At 43.1% G+C, this 24540-nt stretch overlaps 1 protein-coding gene across 1 annotated transcript in view; it reads left to right on the top strand.

The window, feature by feature from the left end:
• ATP10A (ATPase phospholipid transporting 10A (putative)) overlaps window positions 1-24540 on the top strand; it is a 158954-nt gene that overhangs the window by 39692 nt on the left and 94722 nt on the right. Inside the window, exon 2 of the mRNA XM_063126292.1 lies at window positions 23110-23314. Within this exon, the coding sequence (XP_062982362.1) occupies window positions 23110-23314 (205 nt within the window). The remainder of the gene's footprint in view (window positions 1-23109; window positions 23315-24540) is intronic.

The following is a 24540-nucleotide window of genomic DNA, read 5'->3' as shown; positions in this document are numbered from 1 at the left end:
GAGTCAACAGCTAATGCTGCCCTGAGTCAACAGTCACTTAGGTTCACATCCCCAGTTGCCGAAATACTATTAGTCCCTTTCCCCTCTTGCCCAATAGTAGGAAGTTCATAGTAGGTTCTTCTGGATTGTGGAGCCATGACAAAGAGCGCCGTTGTTTCTTTTAAGAAAATTTAGGGGAAGACAAAGTGGTTTTTTCCTCCTTCCCTAGTAATGGTTACCCTCCAAAGCTGATCTGCACAAGGTACAGGACAGACAGAAGAATGTGCTTTTTCGTGGTGTACATAATGGACTTATGAGACTCCTTGTCACAAGATGTGGGGTTGACTGTTGGCTTGGATGGTTTTAAGAAAGGATTGGACCCCTTTGATTCCCACATTCAGCAGCCTGTCAAGCCTTGAGTAAACAAGTGACAAGAGATCAAGTTATGGGTGTGTCTGCATGAATCAGCAACACTGGGCATGCATAAGAGTGCATTGTGTCAGTGAGAAAAAGCTATCAGAATGAGAGGTAAAAAGCTAAGGGAGAAGAAACAGGCCATGCAAACATTAAAGCAAAAGCATTGGGCACTGTTATATTTGGAGTAAAAATTGCCCACTTCCTCCTTTATGAATCTCACACTTGTTATATATTAGCTAATACACCCATGAATGAGGGAAGTCCTCCAATCCTAGAACTGGAAGACGAACCAGAACAGAAAGTCCAATGTGAATTAGGAACAGAGAGCTAACAGAGAGTACTCTGTGGGAAAGGAATACATGAGTCTTTGGTCTAAATAATGTTCACCCACCCCCAAGCATGGGATGACTGACCACCTAGTGGATCCAAAATGTGGGGCAATGTGGGTGGTAGGGTAGCTTTCAGCTACAAATGTTGAAGATCAGGTGAAACAGTTCGGCAGCGGTAAAGCGGAGAAAGGAAGGAGGGGCCATGGGAAGGGATTTTGATTTTAAGTGTGAGTTGCAGACTCTAGTGGAAGTGCTGTGGTAAAGTACAGCTTTGCACAAAAAAAGGTCTCGGGTTCAAGCCCTGGTAACTCCAGGGAGGGCTGGTCTGAAACTCTGGAAAGCGATTGGCAGTCAGTATAGAACAAGGGTGGGGAACCCCTGTTGCCCACTTCCTCCTTTATGAATCTCACACTTGTTATATATTAGCTAATACACCCATGAATGAGGGAAGTCCTCCAATCCTAGAACTGGAAGAGGAACCAAAACAGAAAGTCCAATGTGAATTAGGAACAGAGAGCTAACAGAGAGTACTCTGTGGGAAAGGAATACATGAGTCTTTGGTCTAAATAATGTTCACCCACCCCCAAGCATGGGATGACTGACCACCTAGTGGATCCAAAAAGTGGGGCAATGTAGGTGGTAGGATAGCTTTCAGCTACAAATGTTGAAGATCAGGTGAAACAGATCGGCAGCAGTAAAGCGGAGAAACGAAGGAGGGTCCATGGGAAGGGATTTTGATTTTAAGTGTGAGTTGCAGAGTCTGTGGTAAAGTACAGCTTAGCACGGAAAAGGTCTCGGGTTCAAGCCCTGGTAACTCCAGGGAGGGCTGGTCTGAAACTCTGGAGAGTGATTGGCAGTCAGTATAGAACAAGGGTGGGGAACCTTCAGCATTCAAATGCTGGATTCCAACTCCTATCAGACCTAGCCAACATGGCCAATAGTCAATGATGGGAACTGTAGTCCAATGGTATTTGGAGGCTCACAGGATCCCTACCCCTGGTGTAGATAATACCAAGCTAGATGGACATTTTTCCCCTCTCCCTCTCTCCCAGATACACATTTTTCTCCCTCTCCTATAATATTAGAACTGGGATTTGCATAATATTTCAATAATACTAGAACCCGAGGTCATTCCATGAAGCTGACTGGTGGGAGATTCAGGACGGATAAAAGGAAGGACTTGGATCACACAGTTCATAGTTAAATTATGGATGCAATGATGGCCACCAATTTGGATGGCTTTAAAAGTGGATTGATAAATTCTTGGAGGAGAAAGCTATCAATGGCTACTAGTCCTGATAGCTAGGTGCTACCTCCAGTATCTGAGGCAGTAAGCCTCTATTCACCAGTTGCTGGGGAACATGGGTGGGAGGGTGCTGTTGCACCATGTCTTGCTTTGTTGATCTCTGGCCGATGGCTGGTTGGCCACTGTGTGAACAGAGTGTTGGACTAGATGGACCCTTGGTCTGATCCAGCATGGATCATATGTTCTTATGACCAATAGTGTAACTCACGCCGTAGCTAGACCTAAGGTTTATCCCAGGATCATCCCAGGTTCATCCCTGCCTGAGTGCTGGATTCCCTGTGTGGCACTTAGATGAACAGGTTTGACCCCAGGACAATCCTGGGATAAACCTTAGATCTAGATATGGCCTCAGTGTCAGGCAGCTGCTATATTCCTAGTGCAGGTAGGAAAGGTGTGGAGTTGTAAGGCAAGACTTAGAAAAGGTGAACTTTTGGAGTGATGGTGGAACACATTTCAACATGTGCTTGATAACACATTTTAGCAAGAGAACTGCTGTTTGAATGCTCATCTGACCAACGAAAGGAAGAAAGATCACATTCATGGCACTTCCTTGCCTTTGTGGTTTGTTATTAGTTGTATTTCTGAGCCATTTGTTATGACCACCGCTAATAACTTCCCTATATTTATTTATTTAAAATTATTTTAGGCTGTTTTTAAGGATAGAACCCTTTCATGACTACAACAGAGAGAGTGGGCAAGGAGGAAGGGAGGGGTTAATAATGGTGGTGGCATACCAAGGAAGGGGTTTTAGACCTGCTGTCACAGCTATTGACGATAGGGAAAGCATGAGTTCCTTCCCTGTTGGCTCATCGTTTGCTCAAAAACGACTTCGCCATTGCTCAAAAAGTCAAAGTGCAGGCCGCCTGTTCCAAGTCAACGCTCACCTTGTCAGGACTGAACTGTGGGCAGCAAAAATAGAACAAAACTAGATGCAACATTATCAGCAAAAAGTGCTAAGGGATTCCTGTTGCCCTGGGCTCTCCAGTAGTGAACATGGGCACTAATACGTTCACTAATACGTTCACCCACCAGCCTCCCTCCCATTTACATGATTTTTATTTTATTTCTTAAGAGTACTGTAGTTATTATTTTCTTTACCCAGAGGCTGGCTTGCTGCAAAGTGAAGTGCTGCTCTCCAGTGCCATCTTTATTTGGGTTGAAAAGAGTGGTTTTTAAATTTGAGCTCAGACTCTCCACCCTCTTCTCTGCCTTGTACTTAAGTTCCTGGGCATGTTACTTTTCTTTTAGTCTCATCAGTTTGGCTTCTGGGAAATATGTAGAACAGTTAGGTAGAACGTGACCACCCACACCTACCATGGCTGCCATTTTATAAATGGGCAAATTGCCCCATGGCACCATTTTGTGAGAGCATCCATGACGCACTCTCAAAATTCCAAATGTGCCCACCAATGCAAGGAGGTTGGAGTCCCTTGTCAAATGCTTCAAGGCATCATTCAGAAAGGGATAATCCAGAGGCCAAGTTGTTTGCTGACCAGGGCTAAAATCAAAAGTATCTGCTTGAAGGGAATATCGGGATGCAAGAAGGCAACCAACAGACAGAAAAGCAGTCAAGACGATGGTGGAATGAACAAGTAAGGCGTATACTAGGTTGTTTCCAGGAGACAGTCCCAGGAAACATTAGGAAAGCCAACAGGCTGTCTGGGATTGCAACATGCAGGGGCTTGAAAAGGATCTAGTCCTGTTCCTTTACCCTTCTACTCTGCTGCCTTCTCAGCTCACCATAAGGGGCAGCAGCATGAAGGCCAAGAAGTTTGTGGCTCAAGTCCTCACTGAGCCTGACTGAAAACCAGCACTGCCACTGCCTTCTCACAGACTGAACCTTTTTCCCCCCGCAAAGGCACCTTCATTTGGGGACTTTACCACCATATTTAACCCATGTATCCCATGTGGGAAACCTGTGACCCTTCAGAGGTTTTTCAAATACAGCTCAAATCATCCATGATCTGATGGGAGTCAGAGTTCAATAATATCTGGAGGGCCAAACTATACATGCCTTTTCACACACAAGTGTGATAGCTGTATATGAGATCAAGTTTCAACAATGCTTTCTCTCATTGTGCTTTTCTACATGAGTCATTTATTGTGTGATTGTCATTCCTTACTCACCATTGGTTATGGGTACTTTAGAAGATGTTGTGGTCCTCTGTTTTTAAAGAGCACTTTCGTGGGGGATTTTTTTTTTAGATTAGGGAGAATGGAATATTACTTCTAAAAGCAAAAAGAAATGTATTTCCTACTTGCATTGTTCCGGTATAGCACATCGCCACCTAGAGGTTATGTATAGGAAAGGCAGGAAAGGAAAATTTCTTTGTGTAGAGCTCAGACCTCAATTCTGTGGCCTTAGCTAGATCTAAAGTTTATCCCGGGATCATCCCAGGGTCATCCCTGTGCATCTAAATGACACACAGGGGATCCTGGGAGCAGGCAGGGACGACACCGGGACAATCCCAGGATAAACCTTAGGTCTAGCTAAGGCCTGTGACGAAACCAACAGTACATACTGTGGATTACCAGCCTTGTGTAGAAAAGTGCTCTTGCTCTCTTAAGAATATTGGATTTTATACCAAGTTATGAGCAAAACATGTTGCAAGATAAATATGGATCTCTTAACCTCATGTTTGTTTCACAGTGCTAATGTGAGAAGTGCTTAACCATTCCTCTGCCCCAGAGCCCATTTTTTAACCTTTTCCCGAGCTGCACTTGAAGGCCAATAGTAATCCTGACTTGGGGAGGCAGGAAGGGTTAAATCTGACTTCCTGACTTGGTGCACTCTAAACCTTTTGGACTTCAACACCCATCAGCCTCAGCCAGCATGGCCAATGATAGAGAATGCTGGGAGTTGTAGTCCAAAACATCTGGAGGACACCAGGTTGAGGAAGGCTGGATTAAATACTTTCTCTTGCTGACCACCAATTTTTCCCTACAAATGTTCTTCCACCATCCTAATATTCATGTTACCTCAGCAAGAATGAGTATGGTGAAAACACTCTTGCTGAGGTAATGTGTAGTTCCACCTTTCAATAGCAAGTCCTTGTCTTTTCTCCCCACTAAACATTTTACTGTGAAAAACAGCTTCAGACTCCTCCACTGCACTTGGTAGCTTGAGGCCATTTACTCTCCTGCACATTAGTATTCTTGTGGTATCGAGGCAAGCGGTGATCCATAAAGTTAAGGACAGGCACCATAACCCTATGACAGCCATTAAATTTGGAGGAGAGAAATTACGCATACACTTTTATAAGTCACTGTTACTGTATATTTAAAGCTTTGAACTAAATATTGCAGATTTACCCGTCAGAGGGAGGCCTTTAACTCTTTTTAGCACTTTAGCTGCAAGGAAGTTTAGAAAAGTATTTGCTCTGTTTTCAGTTGCTTTATCCAGTCCTAGAGCACAGCTTCTGGAAATAGCGAAGAGCGATTTACAGAGCATTCAATCCTATGCTTGTCTACTCAGAAGTAAGCCTCATTGAGCTTAATGAGCCTTACTCCCAGGCGTGTGTAGGATTGGAGTTTTAAATCCATATTCAAACCTTCAAGAAAGCTGCAGAACTAGGATCATGCTGCTACATATGCAACATGGCTGCTTATGTGGGGATATGGTAGCATGTTCTCACTTCAAAAAACAAGTTTATAGCCCTCACCCATTGCAGAGGTCTGAACATGCATTACACGTTTTTGCTTATTAAAAAGGGAATCCAGTAATCAGAGGATGGGTGTTTTGCCCTGCATAAGATTTTGCTTCTTGGAAGGAAGGAGGATAGCAGGCTGATGTGAGGAAGGACTGGATAACAGTCAAAAGAGCCTATGGTAGAGTGAGGCTCTACTGTGGGCCAGGAACCAAGGGTGTCAGACCCAGTTCTTGTTCAGAGACTTCCTTGCTAGTCTAGGTGGTTACCCTGTAGCTTCTTTCCTTGGCTAGAGGTTGTTATTGCAATCTGATCCCTGCCTGCATCATTTTGGGCAGTGTGTTTGGAATCTGCTGCACAATCCTGGAAAAAGGATGAGATATGGGTAACTGGGAAGAAAGCAGCAGCTCATTAGGGTCCATGGACAGGGTCTCAGCGAGATAGGAGCACCGCAGGCAAACTTTGGGGAATACAATGCGAAGATGGCTCCCCGTCCCTCCTGAGTTTTATTTTAATTCTTAAGGGTGGTTGTTTTTTTACATTAAAACTAATAATGTTCAGATGCTGCAAAGCACCATCTTTATTTCTGGAGCTCAGACCCCACCTTTGCCTTGTATTTAGGTTCTTGGCAAGTTACTTTTCTTTTAGTCTCACTGGTTTGCCTAGTGAAACGAGTGTTTTGTGACCGCCCATGCCCACCATGGCAACCATTTTGTGAATGGACAGCTCCCCCCCCCGGCAGCCATTTTGTGAGAGTCCCCCCTGACATTCTCTCAAAATTCCAAATGTCCTCACCAACCCAAAAATGGTGGGGACCTGTTACTCATAGGATCTGGGTCTTGGAGCTTACAGGTTTCTTTCTCAAGTTGTGAATCGCCATTAATTTCAATGGAGGGTACTGATCTCTGAGTGCTGATAATTTAGGGTGACCATATGAAAAGGAGGACAGGGCTCCTGTATCTTTAACAGTTGCATTGAAAAGGGAATTTCAGCAGGTGTCATTTGTATATATGGGGAACCTGGTGAAATTCCCTCTTCATCACCGCAGTTAAAGCTGCAGGTGCCCTGCCCTCTTTTAAATCTGGTCACAGTATAGCTGCAGTATAGCTCCTGCAGCTTTAACTGTTGTGATGAAGAGGAAATTTCACCAGGTGCAATATGCATACAAATGACACCTGCTGACGTTCCCTTTTCTATGTAACTGTTAAAGGTACAGGAGCCCTGTCCTCCTTTTCACATGGTCACCCTAGATAATTGAATCAAAGGAACAAAGGCCTGGTTGCCCCTCTGTCAGAAGTTTGCATCCAGGGAGGCTCAGGAGTCAGTCTGGCTTGCATTCAGTTCCTAATACATGTAGAACATGGCATGGAGTGTGCATGTGCAAACATTCCTACGTGCGTGTGGCTTTCTTGTGCCATCCATCACAGACAGAGATGTAAAATTTCTGGAAATTCTGAAACAGTGGGGAAGTGGTTCATTTTTTTCCTGGAGAATTTCAGTCGAAAATGAAAATTTGGGGAACAGTGGGAAAAGATGCATTTTTAAAAATGCTCTTTACAGATCTAAAGTCATTTTGTTATGTTTGGGAAATCAAATGTATTATGTATAACTTGGATTGCTCATAACGTATGAGTAAACATGCGTGGAGTACTACATGACAATCTATGTGTCTTGAAGTTGTACGATCCCTTCAATTTCAGGCTTAACTTACTAACCATGTAATGTGCTTTGGGCTGAGTGTTGAAAAACTAGCCACAGTTTGAAAACATGCTTGGTTTGACTAGCAGGATCTATAGCTATGTGACTCAACTACAGAAATGTTTATGCCTATTAAATAAGGTGTTTGTGACCAGGAAGGCTCACACCAATGAAGCTTGAGAATAATTGAAAAGAGATTCAGTCCTAGGGTTATCTGAATTTCTCAAAGGTTATTCTTTTACTAGAAAGAGCATTTACAACCACTTAAAGGCTTAGTTCACACATAACACTAATCCATGGTTTATTTCAGCAATGGTTTGTTGCCCTACCTAGGGTTTGTCTGACAGATAATCAAGCTAACTGGTTTATTTCTCAAACCCTGGTTTGCTTGTTTTCCTTCCTCCTTCACCCACTCCCCCTCTGTATCCCAAATGTATTTGCAGTGCTCTAGTGCATGTAGGGTGGCTGGGGTTCCCCCCTCCCCCCTTTTGCTCACTACCTCTGTAGGCCGGCAAAACAACCCATGTTTCTAGGTTCACATATAATGACAACCCAGGGTTTAAACAAACCAGGGGTCATAACCCAACAACAAATTGTGGGTTCTCTTTCTGGGTTGTTTGTGGTTAACAAACCATGGTTTGTTAATTCAGCTGTATTCACATGCCATGACAACCCAGAATTCAACAACCAATAAAATGGGTTAGTGTTTTGTATGAAATGGGCCAGTGTGTATGGGTTGTTTACTTCTGGGTTGTTAGCACCCAGAAGTTAGAAGTTAGTTAGAAGGCATTTTGCAGCTATCCCATTTTTTTTCCTTAGTGGATTTTCTGTGGTAAAGGAAAAAGATAGACAATGTGGTGGGAAAACACAGGAAGTTCAATGAGTAGACGATGATATCAGGACCCTCCATAAAATTCCTGAATGAGGAAGGGCAAAGGCATGATAAAAGCCTCATCTGAAGCACTCTAGGTGTTATTTCCTTACACTCTGGAACAATTGTCTACTAGTTAGCACTGAGCCTGGGGCCCTGGGAAAGGATTTAGAAATGTTTCTCTAGATTTCTTTTCTTTTTTAATGTTCAAGGATAACACCAAGATGATGTTAATGTGTTCTGCAATACAAAATGTTAAAAGTTGCTTTGGGTAAAAGGTATTTCCCTCGAGTAATGCGTTGCATCTCTTTCTCTCTTTTTCCACCACTCAAGATTTTTTTCCAAGGGCTCTGCTTTAGCACAATGAGTTTCTTGGCAGACACTCCCACCCACCTGCCCCCCCCCTTCTGGGCATCTAACATTTTGTAAGAGTGAACAATTCTGAGACATCATCTAAGACAGGTTGATTGGTTTTCTATATTGTCCCCCCCCCCGACACATACAAAAAAATAATCAGAAAGACAGCAGAACACTTAAAATGCTTAAATACGGAGTCACCCAGATTTCTTGGATGAAAATTGAAGTCAGCTGGCTTTACAAAAGGAAAACTAGCACTTCCAGAGGCTCAGAAAGCCTTTTGATAGCACATTTAAGCCTTATTATTCCTTACATACACCTTGTTCACTTGATAGGTTAAATGCAAATTAACACTGAATTGCTTATCTTCTCCCCCCCAACTGTTATACCCACATCTTTCTGAACAATGAAAAAAGGTTTTCTTTAAAATTATTCCCATTTTAATATTGATGCAAGAAACTGGCTCAGTAACTTCTGCCTTCTGTAGTGGGTTCTGTATTTTTTTAAAAAAAAAATCTCTTGCAAGTCTTTATCTGATTAGAAACAGATCCAGGCTTTATTGGTGAATCATAGATTCAAAGCACGTTACAGTTTATGTTGTAATGGAGCAATACACTTGACATGGTGTAAATTGCTTAGAATATAGCTTCCTGTACCAGAACCTTGCTATTTTGCCCAGATAGTATTCTCCTACCACCACCACCACAGGCTTGGACTCTGAAACTATTTAAGTATATCCAGGCTTACATAATGATCATATTATAACCACTTCTAAACATTTATTCAAGTCTTATTTTGGATTGATTGTAACGTGAAAAATGAGAACACTGTAACGTGAGCATTGTAATGTAAAAAGTGGGAGTTTCAACATGTAGTTTCAGAGTGCTGGAGATCAAAGAAATCCCAAGGACAGTTTTCACAATGGGGGGAAGTAAACAGGGAGGCATCCATGGGTCTCCATTGGGACTAGTGTTTATTTCATTCATTAATAACTGATCTGGAGTCAAAAGGGGATGGCAGGGGGTGAGCTTTCTGTAAGAAATGTTACAAACTGCATGCAAGAGTTTTATTTTCTCACAAAGTGACCCTGTGTGTTACATTGGGGGTGAGGGGGGAATGGCCTTTGTATTGGTGCTTGTGGATTGTGTCAGGCCACGATGCTTTCACTCAAACATGAGGTGAGCATTATGACCTCCAGCTCAGATTTTAATAAACGTTGGAGAAGAATTCTCCTTCCAATCCCCCACCAGTCCTTAAACTCCTGCCCACCGATCCATTGACCCCACATCCTTCCCACCCCATTTTCCTCGTTGCTGCTGGTGCAGTAGCCCATGGAGAATTCCATGGGCTTCTTTAGATTAAAGGGAAATTGTGTTTGCTTATTGGCGCTTTGCTTCCTGCTTCTCTTCCACAATTGTTATTATTATTATTATTATTATTATTATTATTTATTTATTTATATAGCACCATCAATGTACATGGTGCTGTACAGAGTAAAACAGTAAATAGCAAGACCCTGCCGCATAGGCTAACATTCTAATAAAATCATAGTAAAGCAATAAGGAGGGGAAGAGAATGCAAACAGGCACTGGGTAGGGTAAACAGGCACAGGGTAGGGTAAAACTAACAGTATAGAGTCCAAACAACATCAGGTTTTAAAAGCTTTAGGAAAAAGAAAGTTTTTAGCTGAGCTTTAAAAGCTGCGATTGAACTTGTGGATCTCAGATGTTCTGGAAGAGCATTCCAGGCGTAAGGGGCAGCAGAAGAAAATGGACGAAGCCGAGCAAGGGAAGTAGAGACCCTTGGGCAGGTGAGAAACATGGCATCAGAGGAACGAAGAGCACGAGCGGGGCAATAGTGTGAGATGAGAGAGGAGAGATAGGAAGGAGCTAGACCGTGAAAAGCTTTGAAAGTCAACAGAAGAAGTTTATATTGGATTCTGAAGTGAATTGGAAGCCAATGAAGAGATTTCAGAAGTGGAGTAACATGATCAGAGTGGCGAGCCAAGAAGATGATCTTAGCGGCAGAGTGGTGGACCGAGACCAACGGACTGATGTGAGAAGAAGGAAGGCCAGTGAGAAGAAGGTTGCAGTAGTCCAACCGAGAAATAACCAGTGCATGAACAAGTGTCTTGGCAGAAGAAACAGACAGAAATGATCGAAATTGAGGAGAGGGGTCACCTTCTCTCCATTCTCATAGGATTGAATGGGACAATGCCCTCTAGTGGGTGTTTTGTAACTCAACTTCGGCTTCAAATGGTAGGAAATCCTGAGATATTTCAGAAGAATCGGGATATCCAAAGTTTTTTTAAAACGGAATAATTGCGGCAAGGAGCAGGAGGTGTGAATGAGGTTCGCCACGTCGTCAAAATGACCCACAAACATCCGTGAGTCATGAGCATGCTATAAATCACTCATTTAGAGAAGTTCCATTTCACAGCACCAAAGTAGGAAGAGAACTCCTTCCCTTCCTCTTGCTTGCCACCACTCGCCATTGCTCCTGGGGCACCGGCATACTAGTAGGAGGGGTGGAGGTTTGGTAAGATTGTTATGTGAGTGAGAAAAACTTGGTTGGCTAAGTCTGAGTTCAGATTGCCAGGAATAAGCTGATGCATTCCTGATTTTGGCAGAGAAATATCTTGGCTTATTTCTGAGCCAGTCTGATTCAGGCCAGGAGGAACTCACCCATTCCTAGAATCAATCAGGGTAAAGGAAAGAGGCCAGTGAGAAGAGGATTTTCACAACAAACATAAACATATGTTTAAAAAAATAGATTTCCCCCCTTTTGCCAGGACCTGTATACTCTGAAAGCTTGTTGAAGGGTAAATAATTTCCCTTATTGTGAGCAATCGTACCTCCTAAAATACAGACTAAACATAGTATTGTGGAATAGTGATGAGGGTTACAGAATCTTGTGTATTCAAAAATTAATGTTGTACAGAAGGGGAAGATCTTGGAATTGTTGTATTGAATACAGACACCTAGACCTTGAGCTCGCTTCATGCTTGCTAATCATGCTTCTTAATCATCATCGTCTATTATTACTATTTGCAGCAAAATTAATCTCAGTTTAATTTCAAGGAATTTCAGGGTTTTAGATTACAGCCCAAATCTTTAGATTATCACCCAAATCCTAATGATACTTACTTGGAACTAAGCCCCATTCATTTACATGGAACACACTGCAAGTAAGTGCACTTAGAATTGCAGCCTTTCACTTGATCCTTTCCCATTATTTGATTTGATCTGATTTATTTAAGATCAAAATAGGAACTGTTTCATGTAATGCCTTTATTGTTCTTACTTATTACAGTCCTAAACACACACACACACACACCCCTATTCTTTAGAGGTTTACTTTTCTGGCTGCAGTTTTAATTTCTGGAGGTCACTATAAACCTCCCTTGGGTAGGAGAACAAAGCATTTGGCCTCTTTTAAACGTTGCTTCAGAAGCTACCAAACAGGCAGTGGTTGGGTGGAGTTCAGGAACTCACTTCCACTTTGATTTTGAAGGGTGCCGGGGCATTCTACGTGCCGTTTAAGGCCTGCCGAGCATGCGCTTCTGTGCTGTGTTGAACATTTTCCCGAGGAACCAAAATAGGTTCTCCCTATGTGTTGCTAAGGATAATCAAATTTCTTTTGATCTTTTTTCTTCAAGTCTTGTGATCTACGAAGTCTAAAATGGGAAACTCCATCAGTAAACCCAAATCAGAAACTTGGCTTTTATAGTTTTTAGAGCAGGTGGTCAGGAATATCTATTAGTAGGTCTCTGGGTGATTGGAAGGGATTTCGGACACCCATCACACAACCCTATACATGTCTACTCAGAATTAAGTCTCGTTATTTTACCCCTGTTTTGAAGAAAGTAATTTTCTACTCCAAAAACTGCAGAGAAGAACTTTAGGAGTGTGCAGACAGAACTATTAGTTAGCCATTTAAAATGCTCCTAGTTCTGAAGAATGTGCACATCTTTACTTATAAATGAGTGATGAAAGCCAGAGGGGACAACCTCACAATAGAATCAATTAGTTCAGTCATCCAGGACAGAAATTAATGGCTAGAACATACCCTTTTGTCTCTGTTGTCCCTCGCTTTTATGTATGTGGGATAACTTCTCAACATTCAGTGTGGAAAGGAGGGGGAAATCAAGGCTAGCTGCTTCCACAAGGAACTGTCATGTATAAAGAGCACACTTTAGAGGGTAAGGGCCAGATTAGACGTGAAGTTAAACATGTCATTGAGTATCATACCCAGTCTCTCTCTCTCTCTCTCTCTCTCTGTGTGTGTGTGTGTGTGCACAATATTTCAATAATGCTAGAACCTGAGGTCATTCCATGAAGCTGACTGGTGGGATATTCAGGATGGATAAAAGGAAAGACTTGTTCACACAGCACATGATTAAACTATGGATGTAATGATGGCCACCAATTTGGATGGCTTTTAAAAGGTGTGTGTCCCCCCCCCGCCCCATATTTCTGCAGTCACCTCACACCCAGTATTTCAGATTAAAGTGGCTGACATGAATCCAAGAGAGGGTATGTTGCTGGTCCAAATTCATGCCACTTTTAGCTGCAGCTCAGGGCCTTGCTAGACCATGTCGGATAAGCATGGTCCTAGACGGCCGACGCGCAGGGACTACGGAAGCCCTGCAGCGTCGGCCATTTTTGTTGTTGTTGTTGTTAAAGGGGCCATGTGAGGCCCGAAGACTCCGGACAAGGTAAGGTTTTTTTTTACTTAAGCCCCCCACCCTTTTTTTAATTAAGCCCCCTGCCCACTCTTTCCCCGCCCGCCCTCCCCGTCCCCGTCTCCTGTGTCGCCCTCCGCCATCCCCCTCCGTCTCCTGTGTCGCCCTCCGCCATCCCCCTCTCCTGCCGGTCCGGCCTTCCCCCCCCCCCATGTCCCCGCCCCGGGATCCCCCCCTTGCCCGATGGGCACAGCGCTCGTAAGTCCGTGGCTTTTCCCGGCTAAGCGAGTAGCTGCAAAAAGCCACGGACCTTGCTAGACGTTCCGCAGCCCCGGCCTCAGGCCGGGGCTGCGGAAAAGGCGTGCCATAAGCGACTTCGCTTATGGCGCATTAGGGGAGGCTTCAGTGCGCCTTGACCCCGGATTCCCCTGTGCGTCATCTGGACGCACAGCAGGGAAACCGGGCCTCAAAGCACGCTAAGGCTTCGTCCAGCAAGGCCCTCAGAATCTGTTTTTTCCACAGCAATTTTCCTGAAGTAGGTGATACTACTCCATAGGTTTGGATCCCTTTAGTATACTTCTGTTCTTCTTCAGAGGCAGAAAGAGAGAGCGCGCGTCAACCTGAGAGGTAACATTTCCAGAAATGTTTAAAGCTGTGAAAAATCCCCAGTTGTGTGCTTTCCTTTCCCCACGTTGGATACCCCATCTAACTGGTCAATTGTTACTTAAAGCCTTTCAGAGTCCTTTAGCTGCAAACAGTCTTTTACAGACGGCAGACTGGAAGGAGCCGAACACAGCAACTTTCCCCTTAGAAACAATGAGCAGGCAATTCCACAACTATAGCACTAATACAAAATTACAGGGTTATTAATCATTTAGAAAGGCCTAAACAGAAGCAAAGCTTTAATTGCTGGCTAAGGTTTCAGAAGAAGCATTTCATTTTAGATGATAGTATGTGTCACACCTTACAAATGCAGAGGGCATGTGCATATGTATGCATAAAGTGGGGAGATGTAGCCAGTCCCAACACTTTGGCACTTGCACCTATATAGTCTGTATTTCTACAGACACAGTTGTTGCATACGTACATTGGTCCAGTTCAGGCATCGTATTAAACCATGTTTTATCATTCCATGTGCAACCTTCAGCCTTGCATGTTCCCCCCTCCAAGAGGGGTTGGGAAGCTTTGACTTCCAAATTAGACTTTCTGTCTGGAACCTAAAGGGCCTGTTCAGACAACATGCTAAACCATGGTTAGGCCACTGTTTATTTATTTATTATTTACCATATTTATACCCCACTCCTCAGCCAAAAAAGGATCTCGGAGCAGCTTACAATCAGTTAGCAAAGAAGACAGTCCCTGCCCTTAGGCTTACAATCTAAAAAAGACATGACACACAAGGAAAAGGAGGTCAGTAGGGAAAAGAGAGAGTGAGAGAGAAATTAAGTAGACTGGGAACAGGGCTTATGGGATTGTCTGCTTCCAAAGGAGGGGAGTCCAATTGGAGCAGGCCCTGATGTTTCCTCTGCCTGCTCCTATCCCCCTTGCTCTTTCTTCTTCCCCACAAGGCCAAGATGACCGTTAGACCTGTGGGGGTGGGGGAGAGTCCAATTGAAGCAGGTCCTGATGTTTCCTCCGCCTGTTCCTGTCCCACTAACCCTTTTGTAGCAAATGGTTAGTGAGCATGTTTAAATCATGGTGGTTATGTAGACACCATCGCTAGGAATGGTTCACACAACATGCTAAGCCATTATGTTTAGTTCAAAATGCTTAACCACCATGGCTTAGCATGTCGTCTGAACAGGGTCACTGTGTGGCTAACCTTGACTATGGTTAGTTGAAAGAAGCCAACCTCATAACCCTGGTTCTGAAATTGATTTCTTTCATGTAGCTATAGTTAAGAGTAACTAGAGGAGGAGAAGGGGAGTTTATGGCCCTGAAACTCTTGCATGTAATGATTGTTTGCATGTAATAAATGATTGTTTGACATTATGTTTGAGTTGGGCCAATGTATGAATGTGGCAATTATTCATGTGCAAATGTATATAGCAGGGAAATATATAGAATTTCCAGCTCATAGGCCTAATTCGGCTTATTGGGGCTCTCTAATCTGGCCCATGAGGTTTTTGCCAGTGAACAACCTCCCTTTAAACACCATCCCTCTTGTCATCAATCTATCCTTCCCCAGCCCCAGTTTTCTGTGATGTTTTCATAGTAGTTTTTGGGCTGCCAGGCATTCTCAGCACAAAACTGCTGTTATATAAGTGCTTTTCCCTGCAAGGGAGAGGGGGTGGGTCCTGGGAAGGAAGCTGCTGAGTGATTTAGTCTTGCTTACTTCTGGGGCTTGTTTTGCTTCTGAGTAGACCTGCAGGGGCTTGTCTTGCTTACTTGTGAGTTACCATGACACTCGTGCTTTCTTCCAAGTAAAGACACAGAGGTTTGGTGTTTGTAGTACTATTTGAAAGTACTGCTGAGTGATCCAGTCCTGCGTATTAGTGAATAGTTAAGCAGAGGCTTGACCTACTTACTTCTGAGTAGGCATTAAATCATTATGAATCACAATTTGGCCCCACCCACTCTCCCTTTGGTCACACCTGCCGACTGATAGAATGCAATCCCTGACTAGGGTGACCATATGAAAAGGAGGACAGGGCTCCTGTAACATTAACAGTTGTATAGAGAAGGGAATATCAGCATGTGTCATTTGTAGGCACGCCACACCTGGTGAAATTCCTTCTTCATCACGACGGGTAAAGCTGCAGGAGCCCTGCCCTCTTTTGTATCTGGTCATTCTGAGGGCAGGGCTGCTGCAGCTTTAACTATTGTGATGAAGAGGGCATTTCACCAGGTGCTGCAGGCCTGCAAATGACACCTGCTGAAATTCCCTTTTCTATACAACTGTTAAAGATACAGGAGCCCTGTCCTCCTTTTCATATAGCCACCCTACCTGAGATCTTTCCCAAATTGGAATTCAGCCCTTTGACTGAAAAAGTTCCTTTACCCCTTCTACAGGCGCCAGTTACCCCCAATTTGACTGTGACTCTCCACTCTCTATAAAAATATGTTTGTCACCCTGAGCTACTTTGCAATGGCTGAAGAAGCCATAAGCAATAAATAATTGTGTGTCTTCCTTCTGCTGTGAAACATAGTGTTTTGATTTGTTTGTCTTTAGAGTCCTGTACCATTTTCACTTTGTGAAGGCATCCCTGTTCTTCCTGCTGGGAGCACTGCCTGATCATGACAGCTACCAAGCATGTGGGAGTTTAGAAAGTCAACATTGAGGAAGCGTAGTGCTATGTGTGGCATGCTGCTAAGCATATAATATTTAAAACAATGCAATAGCTGGCAGTGCTTGATGAAACTGCTGAGTGCAAGTTAATGCAATCTTTATGGCGACTGCAAAGCTACGTGATCCATGTTGCAACATTCATCTGTGTTTCTTCTCAGTAATGTCCACACTGAAACATAAAGGAATTAGTACTGCGAGAGATACACCTGGGAGCGCTGACGGTCATCTAAGACCATAACATAAGTAGAGCTATGCTGGAATTAGGGTGACCATATGAAAAGGAGGACAGGGCTCCTGTATCTTTAACAGTTGTATAGAAAAGGGAATTTCAGCAGGTGTCATTTGCAGGCCTGCAGCACCTGGTGAAATGCCCTCTTCGTCACAATAGTTAAAGCTGCAGCAGCCCTGCCCTCAGAATGACCAGATACAAAAGAGGGCAGGGCTCCTGCAGCTTTACCCGTTGTGATGAAGAAGGAATTTCACCAGGTGTGGCGTGTATCTTTAACAGTTGTATAATAAAGGGAATTTCAGCTGGTGTCATTTGTATGCATGCAACACCTGGTTAAATTCCATCTTCATCATGACATTTAAAACTACAGGAGCCCTGCTTTCTTTTGTATCTGGTCACTCTAGTATAGAGCAAATACAAAAGAGGGCAGGGCTCCTGCAGCTTTAACTATTGTGATGAAGAGAGAATTTCACCAGGTGCTGTATGCATACAAATGACACCTGCTGAAATTCCTTTTTTCTATACAACTGTTAAAGATATAGGAGCCCTAGCCTCCTTTTCATATGGTCACTCTATGCTGGATCACACTAAAGGCCTATCCAGTCCAGAATTCTATTCCCATTGTGGCCAGTCATCAGGCCCAGTCCAAGACATGGTTTTACCTTAGGCAAGGGACAAGATGGTGCCCTTCCCTTCCATATGCAGAAGTCGATTGGGATGGCAGTTGAATCCTCTATCACACCTGAAGGTAGTTTAGAAGGCCTGGGTACAGAATGCAGGACTAGATGGACCCTTGGTCTGATCCAGCATGGCTCTTCTTATGTTCTCCCCTCCAAGCACTGATGAGCCCCAGACCAGCTTAACATCAGCAAGGTGGCTGCCTCATGTGCCTTCTGACTATGCTCTGGGAACACTGGCCCAGTTTCCTCACACATTCCCTCTCCCCACACCCATTCAGAGTAAGGGGAATCCTAAATCTGATTAGCTACATGGCAATGTGATGCTATCATGCTCACTGCATGATCTCTGGCTAGGAGATAGATGGTTTAATGAGTCTGGGGGAAAAATCATCACCCAAGCCAAAAGATTCTTTTGGAACAAAATAATTATTCTTCCTTATACCCAAAATGCTGTGAGATCTTAGGATGCTTCCACACTAGACATTTACTGTGGGATTGCCATGCTTTGTTCACTCACTTTTTATGGGGCATGCACACAGCATTGACTTGGACCCGTTGTTCTCCTCCCATGTTTTCCTTGGATGTGGCTGTTTCCCCTTTTTTAATACCAGCTCTGCAATGTCCTTTCCTCCATTACTTTCCAGTGAGGGCTTGCCAACTCTAAGGAGCTACTGAGGGAAGAAGCAGCTGGAGACCTTTTCAGCAGCGGTGTGTGTATCTGTGTGTGTGTTTTAAGACTCCCTTTTTGGCAAACAGACTTCTCCAGACCCCAAAGTAAATTGTGCTCTCCATTTCAACCTAGGGAACAAGTGTGACCTGGGTATCCAAAGTTCGAGAAACTAAATAGCATGGGATGGTACTTTTAACACTCTTAAAGTACAGAATGTGCAAATGCTGTACAGAAGTGATGAATTACTTAGCAGTTGTGAAGGTAACATAAAAGAATATAATTTACTAAGTGTACTAAGAATATAATTTTCCCACACTAGATCTGTGTCTGCATTTTTAGCAGAATGCCCACGATGGCTCCAGCTTTCAGATTTATGCTCAAGTGCATTTTTGATGGTATATTTTTGGCTGTGTCGTCTCCATTTCATATTCAGGACTATTCACATTTTATCCTTATAAGGAATAATATTAATTCATAGTCGTCACAGGAGGAATAGGAATGCAACTATTCTATGAAACCTTTTTTTAAAAACAAAAACAAAAAACCTCTTCTTTGGAAAATCCTATTCTCTTAGGTATTTCATAAGGATGTTAATCACATAATTTGCTTGTTATTTGGATGAAAATGCACGTTGTTGTTGTTGTTACTACTTCAGTTAAATTTTTCCAATCCTATCTGGTTTCAAGCACGCCACAGGCCAAACAATTACAAGGAGTTGTACCTCCACACTTAAATCCCATCAGGAGTCAAATGAGGGATAGTAATACAATTGAGTGATGACTATTCCCAAAATACTGCTGAGATGGAGAAAGACTTGAGGTGGCACTCTGTTCTCTACTGCAGCCTTCCCCAAACTGGTCCCCCCACAAATGTGTTAGACTACATCTCCCATCATCCCCCTGCCAGCCAGGGAGTTCCACCTAATTACTAGAAGTAATTAAGCCATAGGAGAAGCATTTCAACATTTTAGAATGGCAGCGGGGGCTGGGAGCTATACAAAAGGTGGGAAACCACCAAATGATCGGTGGTTGGGAAGAGGAGGTGAGATCTTATGGGGACCCTCAGAGGGCCAGATTTGGCCCCCAGGCCTGACGTTCTGCACCCATAGTGGAGAGCGAGAGGGAGAGAGAAGTAAGCAGTGAGGACATAGGAGAATGAAATGTAACAGATACAGACAGTGATAACTACTTTAAAACAGAGAAGTAATTACTATAATTACACTGACCTTTCACAAAGTAGTGTCGATACACATTCTGGCACCAAGATGTTAACAAACACTTGTAGTGTGATAAAACCCACAATTTCAACTCAGGTTACAAGTGATAAAATTGAATTTCCTGATAAGTGTGAATTTGGCAGTTTCACCTTGGATTCTCCCTTTCTGAGGAAATTAACTAACTACGGAGGTAGGTAACCTGGTGCCCTTCACAGATTTTAGACTACAATTCCCATATGTCTCCACCAGCATAGCCAATGGCTGGGGGTTATGGGAGTTGTAGTCCAAAACATTTGGAGGACACTCGGTTGCCTACACCTGAGCAAATGTTAAGTGAGGCACTTCTGCAGCCATATTTACATGGCTACTCAGAAGTAAGTGTGATGGCGATTAATGGCATTTACTTCCAGGTAAGTTACGTATAGCATGACAGCCTTAGGTTCACCTTACAATAATTGCAATTTCCACTGTTTCTTTCTACAGTAATTATCCTTGTATCTCCTTACAATAATTTTAATTATTTTCTTTAAAGCACAAATTAACAACTTTTAATAATGTAATGATATATTAAAAGTTGTGTAATTTGTGATTTAGGAAAATAATTGAAATTTTTTCTCTGAGGTAAAATAAATTCTGCACCAGGAAAAGCTTGATTATATTACTTGTAGAAATTCTTATGTAAAGGATGTCAGGGGCTTGGACTGTCTTTGCCTAATTTTCCTTCTGCTCAGCAGCTCTGTCAGTCACTTTAAACTTCACCCCGTGGTTTTTGAGATTCACTGGGCATCTGCAGCCATATGGCTAGAATCTTGCTTTTTGAAAATGAAAATGAACTTCTCAGGAAGCTGAATCCTGTGCCCTACACCCGATGCTTTTTCTCTACTTATAGGGAATAGCAGTATACCCACAACTCTTGAATGTATCCCCACACACAAACACTTCTTATTGACAGAAGTGGTCAGGGCACTGTGCTGAAAACATATTTCTTGGTCCTTTACATCTCCTTCATAAATCAGTCTCTCCTATGTTCTTACACAGAAATATGTACATATAAATCAATTCAGGAAGCCTGCCTTCTTTTCCTCTTTCTGCACTTATGCCCGTACTTGCCTTTTAGATATTTTTGCACCAAACCAAAAAAGTCTCATTGTGACTCACTGAATTTATCCACTTTTTGAGTAGCCCCATCCAACCTTCAGTAACTTCATAAGTGTCCGCCTTGTTATAAGAAAATATGGTAGTCAAGTAGAACTTCAAATGGAGTTACAATTTTTAAAAAACAACAACTCAAAACTCATACAAATAGGGTAGGGTGGCCAAATACCCTACTTTACAGAAGACAGTTCTCTATTTTGGAGAGCTGTCAGAGGAGAGTCTTCTATTTGAAGGGCTGTCCAGTTTTAACATAAAAAACTGCAAGAAGGGCGAGCAGAGGCCTGGAAGTAGCCCATCAACACTTAGCACTTGGACATCAGACTCAGCAGGCATACAGGTCATCTGGTCAGTTTTCTCCAAAGTGGTGAAATATATTTTATTTCTATTTAAATTGTCATTACAATTTCTAAATTTGTATCTGTTCACATCAACCTGCATATGCATATGGTATGGAAATTGGTGTCCCTTTTTTGGGCAATGCATTAGTGGCCACCCTAAGTTAGAGACAAGAAAATGGTGCCCCTCCCCTGGAATCTGGTCCTTGAAATTACTGTTCAGACTGCGCTGTAATCTTTGGCACTTTAGGCAGCACAGCCATGTTGTGCCTTGCATTACCCTTGCCATATATTCCTTTGGAAAAGCATTTTGCAGGGCACACGGTGTTTTCGTTTACAAATGCTTCAGAAACATGGGACTTGCAGCAACACATACCTACTAGTAACGCTTCCTTATTTCCCTTCAGCTCAGTTGTTTGGTACATTGAGTCAGGGTGCAAAAGGAACTGAATTTTGGTACTTTTCAGCAAGGGAACAATCTATTAAATATGGTACACTATCAAGGGGTAATCAAGGGAGTGGCGGAGATGGTATGCAATTATGGCATTTTGAAAACTCAAATAATGCCAGCGGAGCTCTGCCAAACCTTTCCATTGAGCACCCTCTTTTGCATTGTACTTGCAACCAGTTGTGTGTCCGTACTTGTAGAAAGATAACTTTAGTTTGATTGTCCTCTTATGCATACTTCCTAACCTAGTTTCCATTAGCACAACATCATTTGCACTAGCGGAATGGCACAACTGGATACTGCCCAAGGGAACTGCTTGGGCATTATCTGTGGCCCAATTTTTCAGGAGCTGCTGACCACTTCCCCATGTGGTGAGACCACATAGCTGCAGCCTTCTGGTGAAGAACCTTCTAGTTCTGGATTGCACTCTACCTGCTCAGGCTGGCCATTGCATCCTCCCAAACAGGAAGAAGGATAAGAGGACTTCCTGTTGGGCAATAAAGTTTTTCTGAATTCTGGTGTGTCTTGTGTTTCTGATCTTGCCTCCCGGTTCATCCTCTAATCCTGATTGCTCTTCCATCCTGGTTTCTGACAACATCCCAACCCTGGCACAATGCAAAGATGCTTGTGTTATCATCAACAGTTTTGTGAATGGTCATTGTAATAATTTTGCATACATCATAAGTTTTCATGAAATGGTTACTGTCTATAATGTTTGAGTTTTACTTCCCGCTGACCTTACTGCTTAAAAGTCTTTGTCCTTTCACAATGTGTATATATACCTGCAGACTAACTATTCATGCGTCTGATGACATGGACTCTAGGCCTTGAAAGTTTATGGTGTAACAAATTCATTAGCCTTTTAAGGTTCCACAAGTCGCCTTTGTAGATAAAAGTGAGCAGGTTTAAAGCTTTAAAAAGGTGCTTTATGAATACACCCCAAGTGGCTGCCTCAGTGGCAGCCATGTGGTAAGAAAGTGTTACAGTCGGGTAAATTAGAACTAGAATCCTGAAGCGGAAGATTTGGTTAGGTTAGTTCAAATCAGTGTGTGCAGTTCAAAATTATTCTACCTCTTGTCTCATTGTGCCTTAGGATTCTTGGTTGCAATGATGAAGCCTCATCTAGCAGCATTATTTATTTATTTATTTACAATATTTGTTCACCACAACCAAAATTTTCAGAGCAGTGAGCAGCAGAATAAAAACATCATGTTAAAATAATTAATTAAAAACAACAACAACAAAACCAGAGTTCTGATGAAACTGAGCTTTGATAAACCGTTCTCACTTCTGTGGAAGTTTTTAAAAACTGAGGAGGCCTCTCAAAGTCTAGATCTCACATCCATACGTCTCCTTGTTTCCCCAGCCCACAATCCCCAAATGTTTTCCTTCAGCCTTTCTCTCTCTCTTTCTTGCCCTTTCCTCTCACTCCCCTTTCCATTCATCTACCCTAGCTCTGGACATTGTGCACCTTAGGTTTCCTTCTTTCTGGGATCTCATGCCAGCAGTCGTCTCCCTTGCCCCAAGCAGTTCCTCATCCATAGCGCTTTGGTGAAGTTTTAACCTCAGTCAAGCTGACAACTGCCACTTCTCACAGAGGGTGGAATGTGAAAATTCTGTTGCGTTTTAGAATTTCCATGTGCCAATTGGTGTCAGAGGCGTCGCTGCCACAAGCACAATGCAGCACTGATGGCGGTCTGCTGTTCAACATATTTTACAAATCAGTCCCTGGAGATTTTATTGGCTGTGCTGTACTTGGATATGTTTTAATATAGTTCCTATAAACATTTCTTTACCAGGATTGAAATGAAATACATCACCAGATGCTGGAAAGAAGTAAAGGTCGGAGACTTCATTCAGCTACGCTGTAATGAAATCATACCTGCTGATATATTGCTGCTTTCTTCAAGTGACCCCGATGGCCTGTGTCACATAGAAACTGCTAATCTGGATGGGGAGACCAACTTGAAACAGAGACAAGTTGTGAAAGGATTTTTAGAACTGGTAAGTCAGCATGCTTATTTTTTAAAAAAGAAGTAAGTCAGTGCTTTGTTTAAGCAGTACTGTTCACTAGTTCAGTGTTATGCAAGTGAAAGAGCATCTAGTTGTTCTAGCAAGATGGAGGCTTCAGATGCATGATTTCCAGGAGAAATTCATAGCAATACCTAAGGTTAATGGTTTTTGTGACTATTTGTGATAGGCTGACCAATACTGTACCTCGGGGTAGGCAACCTAGGGTAGCATCCAACAGTGCTGTACCACTAGGGGTGAGCACCGTTGGAACCTCGTGCACATGCGGCCGTCCCCTAGCCCCGGCAGTACAGTGCTTCCAGTGGCAAGTCCCCAAATGGAGGTTTCTGGAAGTCAGACCTTCCAGAAACTTCAGTTTCAGGTGATTTGGGGGCTTGCCCACGGAAGTGATATTTCGCCAGGGGCCAGAGTCGGTCGCATGTGCACCAGGAACCAGCGATGCTCACCACTAGTGAATAGTGCACCATTGGATCCTACCCCTGGTGCCCTCCAGATGTTTTGGACTACAATTCTTATCAGCCCCAGACATCATGGCCAATAGTCAGGGATTATGGTGGTTGTATCCAGAACATCTGGAAGGAACCATGTTTCCTATCCCTGCTATACACCCATTACATGGGCGGGATAAACCATGGCTCTGCTGGTGCAACAGCCACCAAACCCTGTACATGCTCAGCCCAGGACAAGAGGGGCAAAACACAATATTACTTGCAGAAATTACTTATCAGTGCAGACATGATATTTTATAAAAGGAGAGTCCTTCAAGTTCCTGGTTTTTAGAACATCCCGATGTGTGTAGCACAGTCCTGTGCATACTTACTCAGAAGTAACTCCCACTCTCAAGTAATTGTGTATCAAATTACAGCCTTAATTGTCCAGCACTGGTCTAGGACATTCAGGAGGGTTTTTTCCTTTAGACCAGCTTTTCCATGCTTTTCAAGCTAAGACACACTTTCCCCCTGAATATGAGGGAGACACTTTTTGTTTTTGTCTCATATGAGGCTTAGTTTTTGTAGCTGGTTTAGGGACCCTGTGGCCTCTAAATGTTATTGGACTACAGTTCCCATCATCCTTGAACATTGAGAGTTGGAGTTCAGTAACAATCAGAGGGTCATTGTTTCCCCATCCCCATTTTATAGTGTACATGAACTTTCTGCTCTTGGTGGAGCCCAGCCCTTGGTGAGCCCAACCTCATGCCA

This window comes from Elgaria multicarinata, chromosome 5 (genome assembly GCF_023053635.1).
Source record: "Elgaria multicarinata webbii isolate HBS135686 ecotype San Diego chromosome 5, rElgMul1.1.pri, whole genome shotgun sequence".
Taxonomy (NCBI): Eukaryota; Metazoa; Chordata; class Lepidosauria; order Squamata; family Anguidae; genus Elgaria; species Elgaria multicarinata.
The sequence above is the reverse complement of the archived record's forward strand: the minus strand, read 5'-3'. Positions and strand labels throughout refer to the sequence as shown.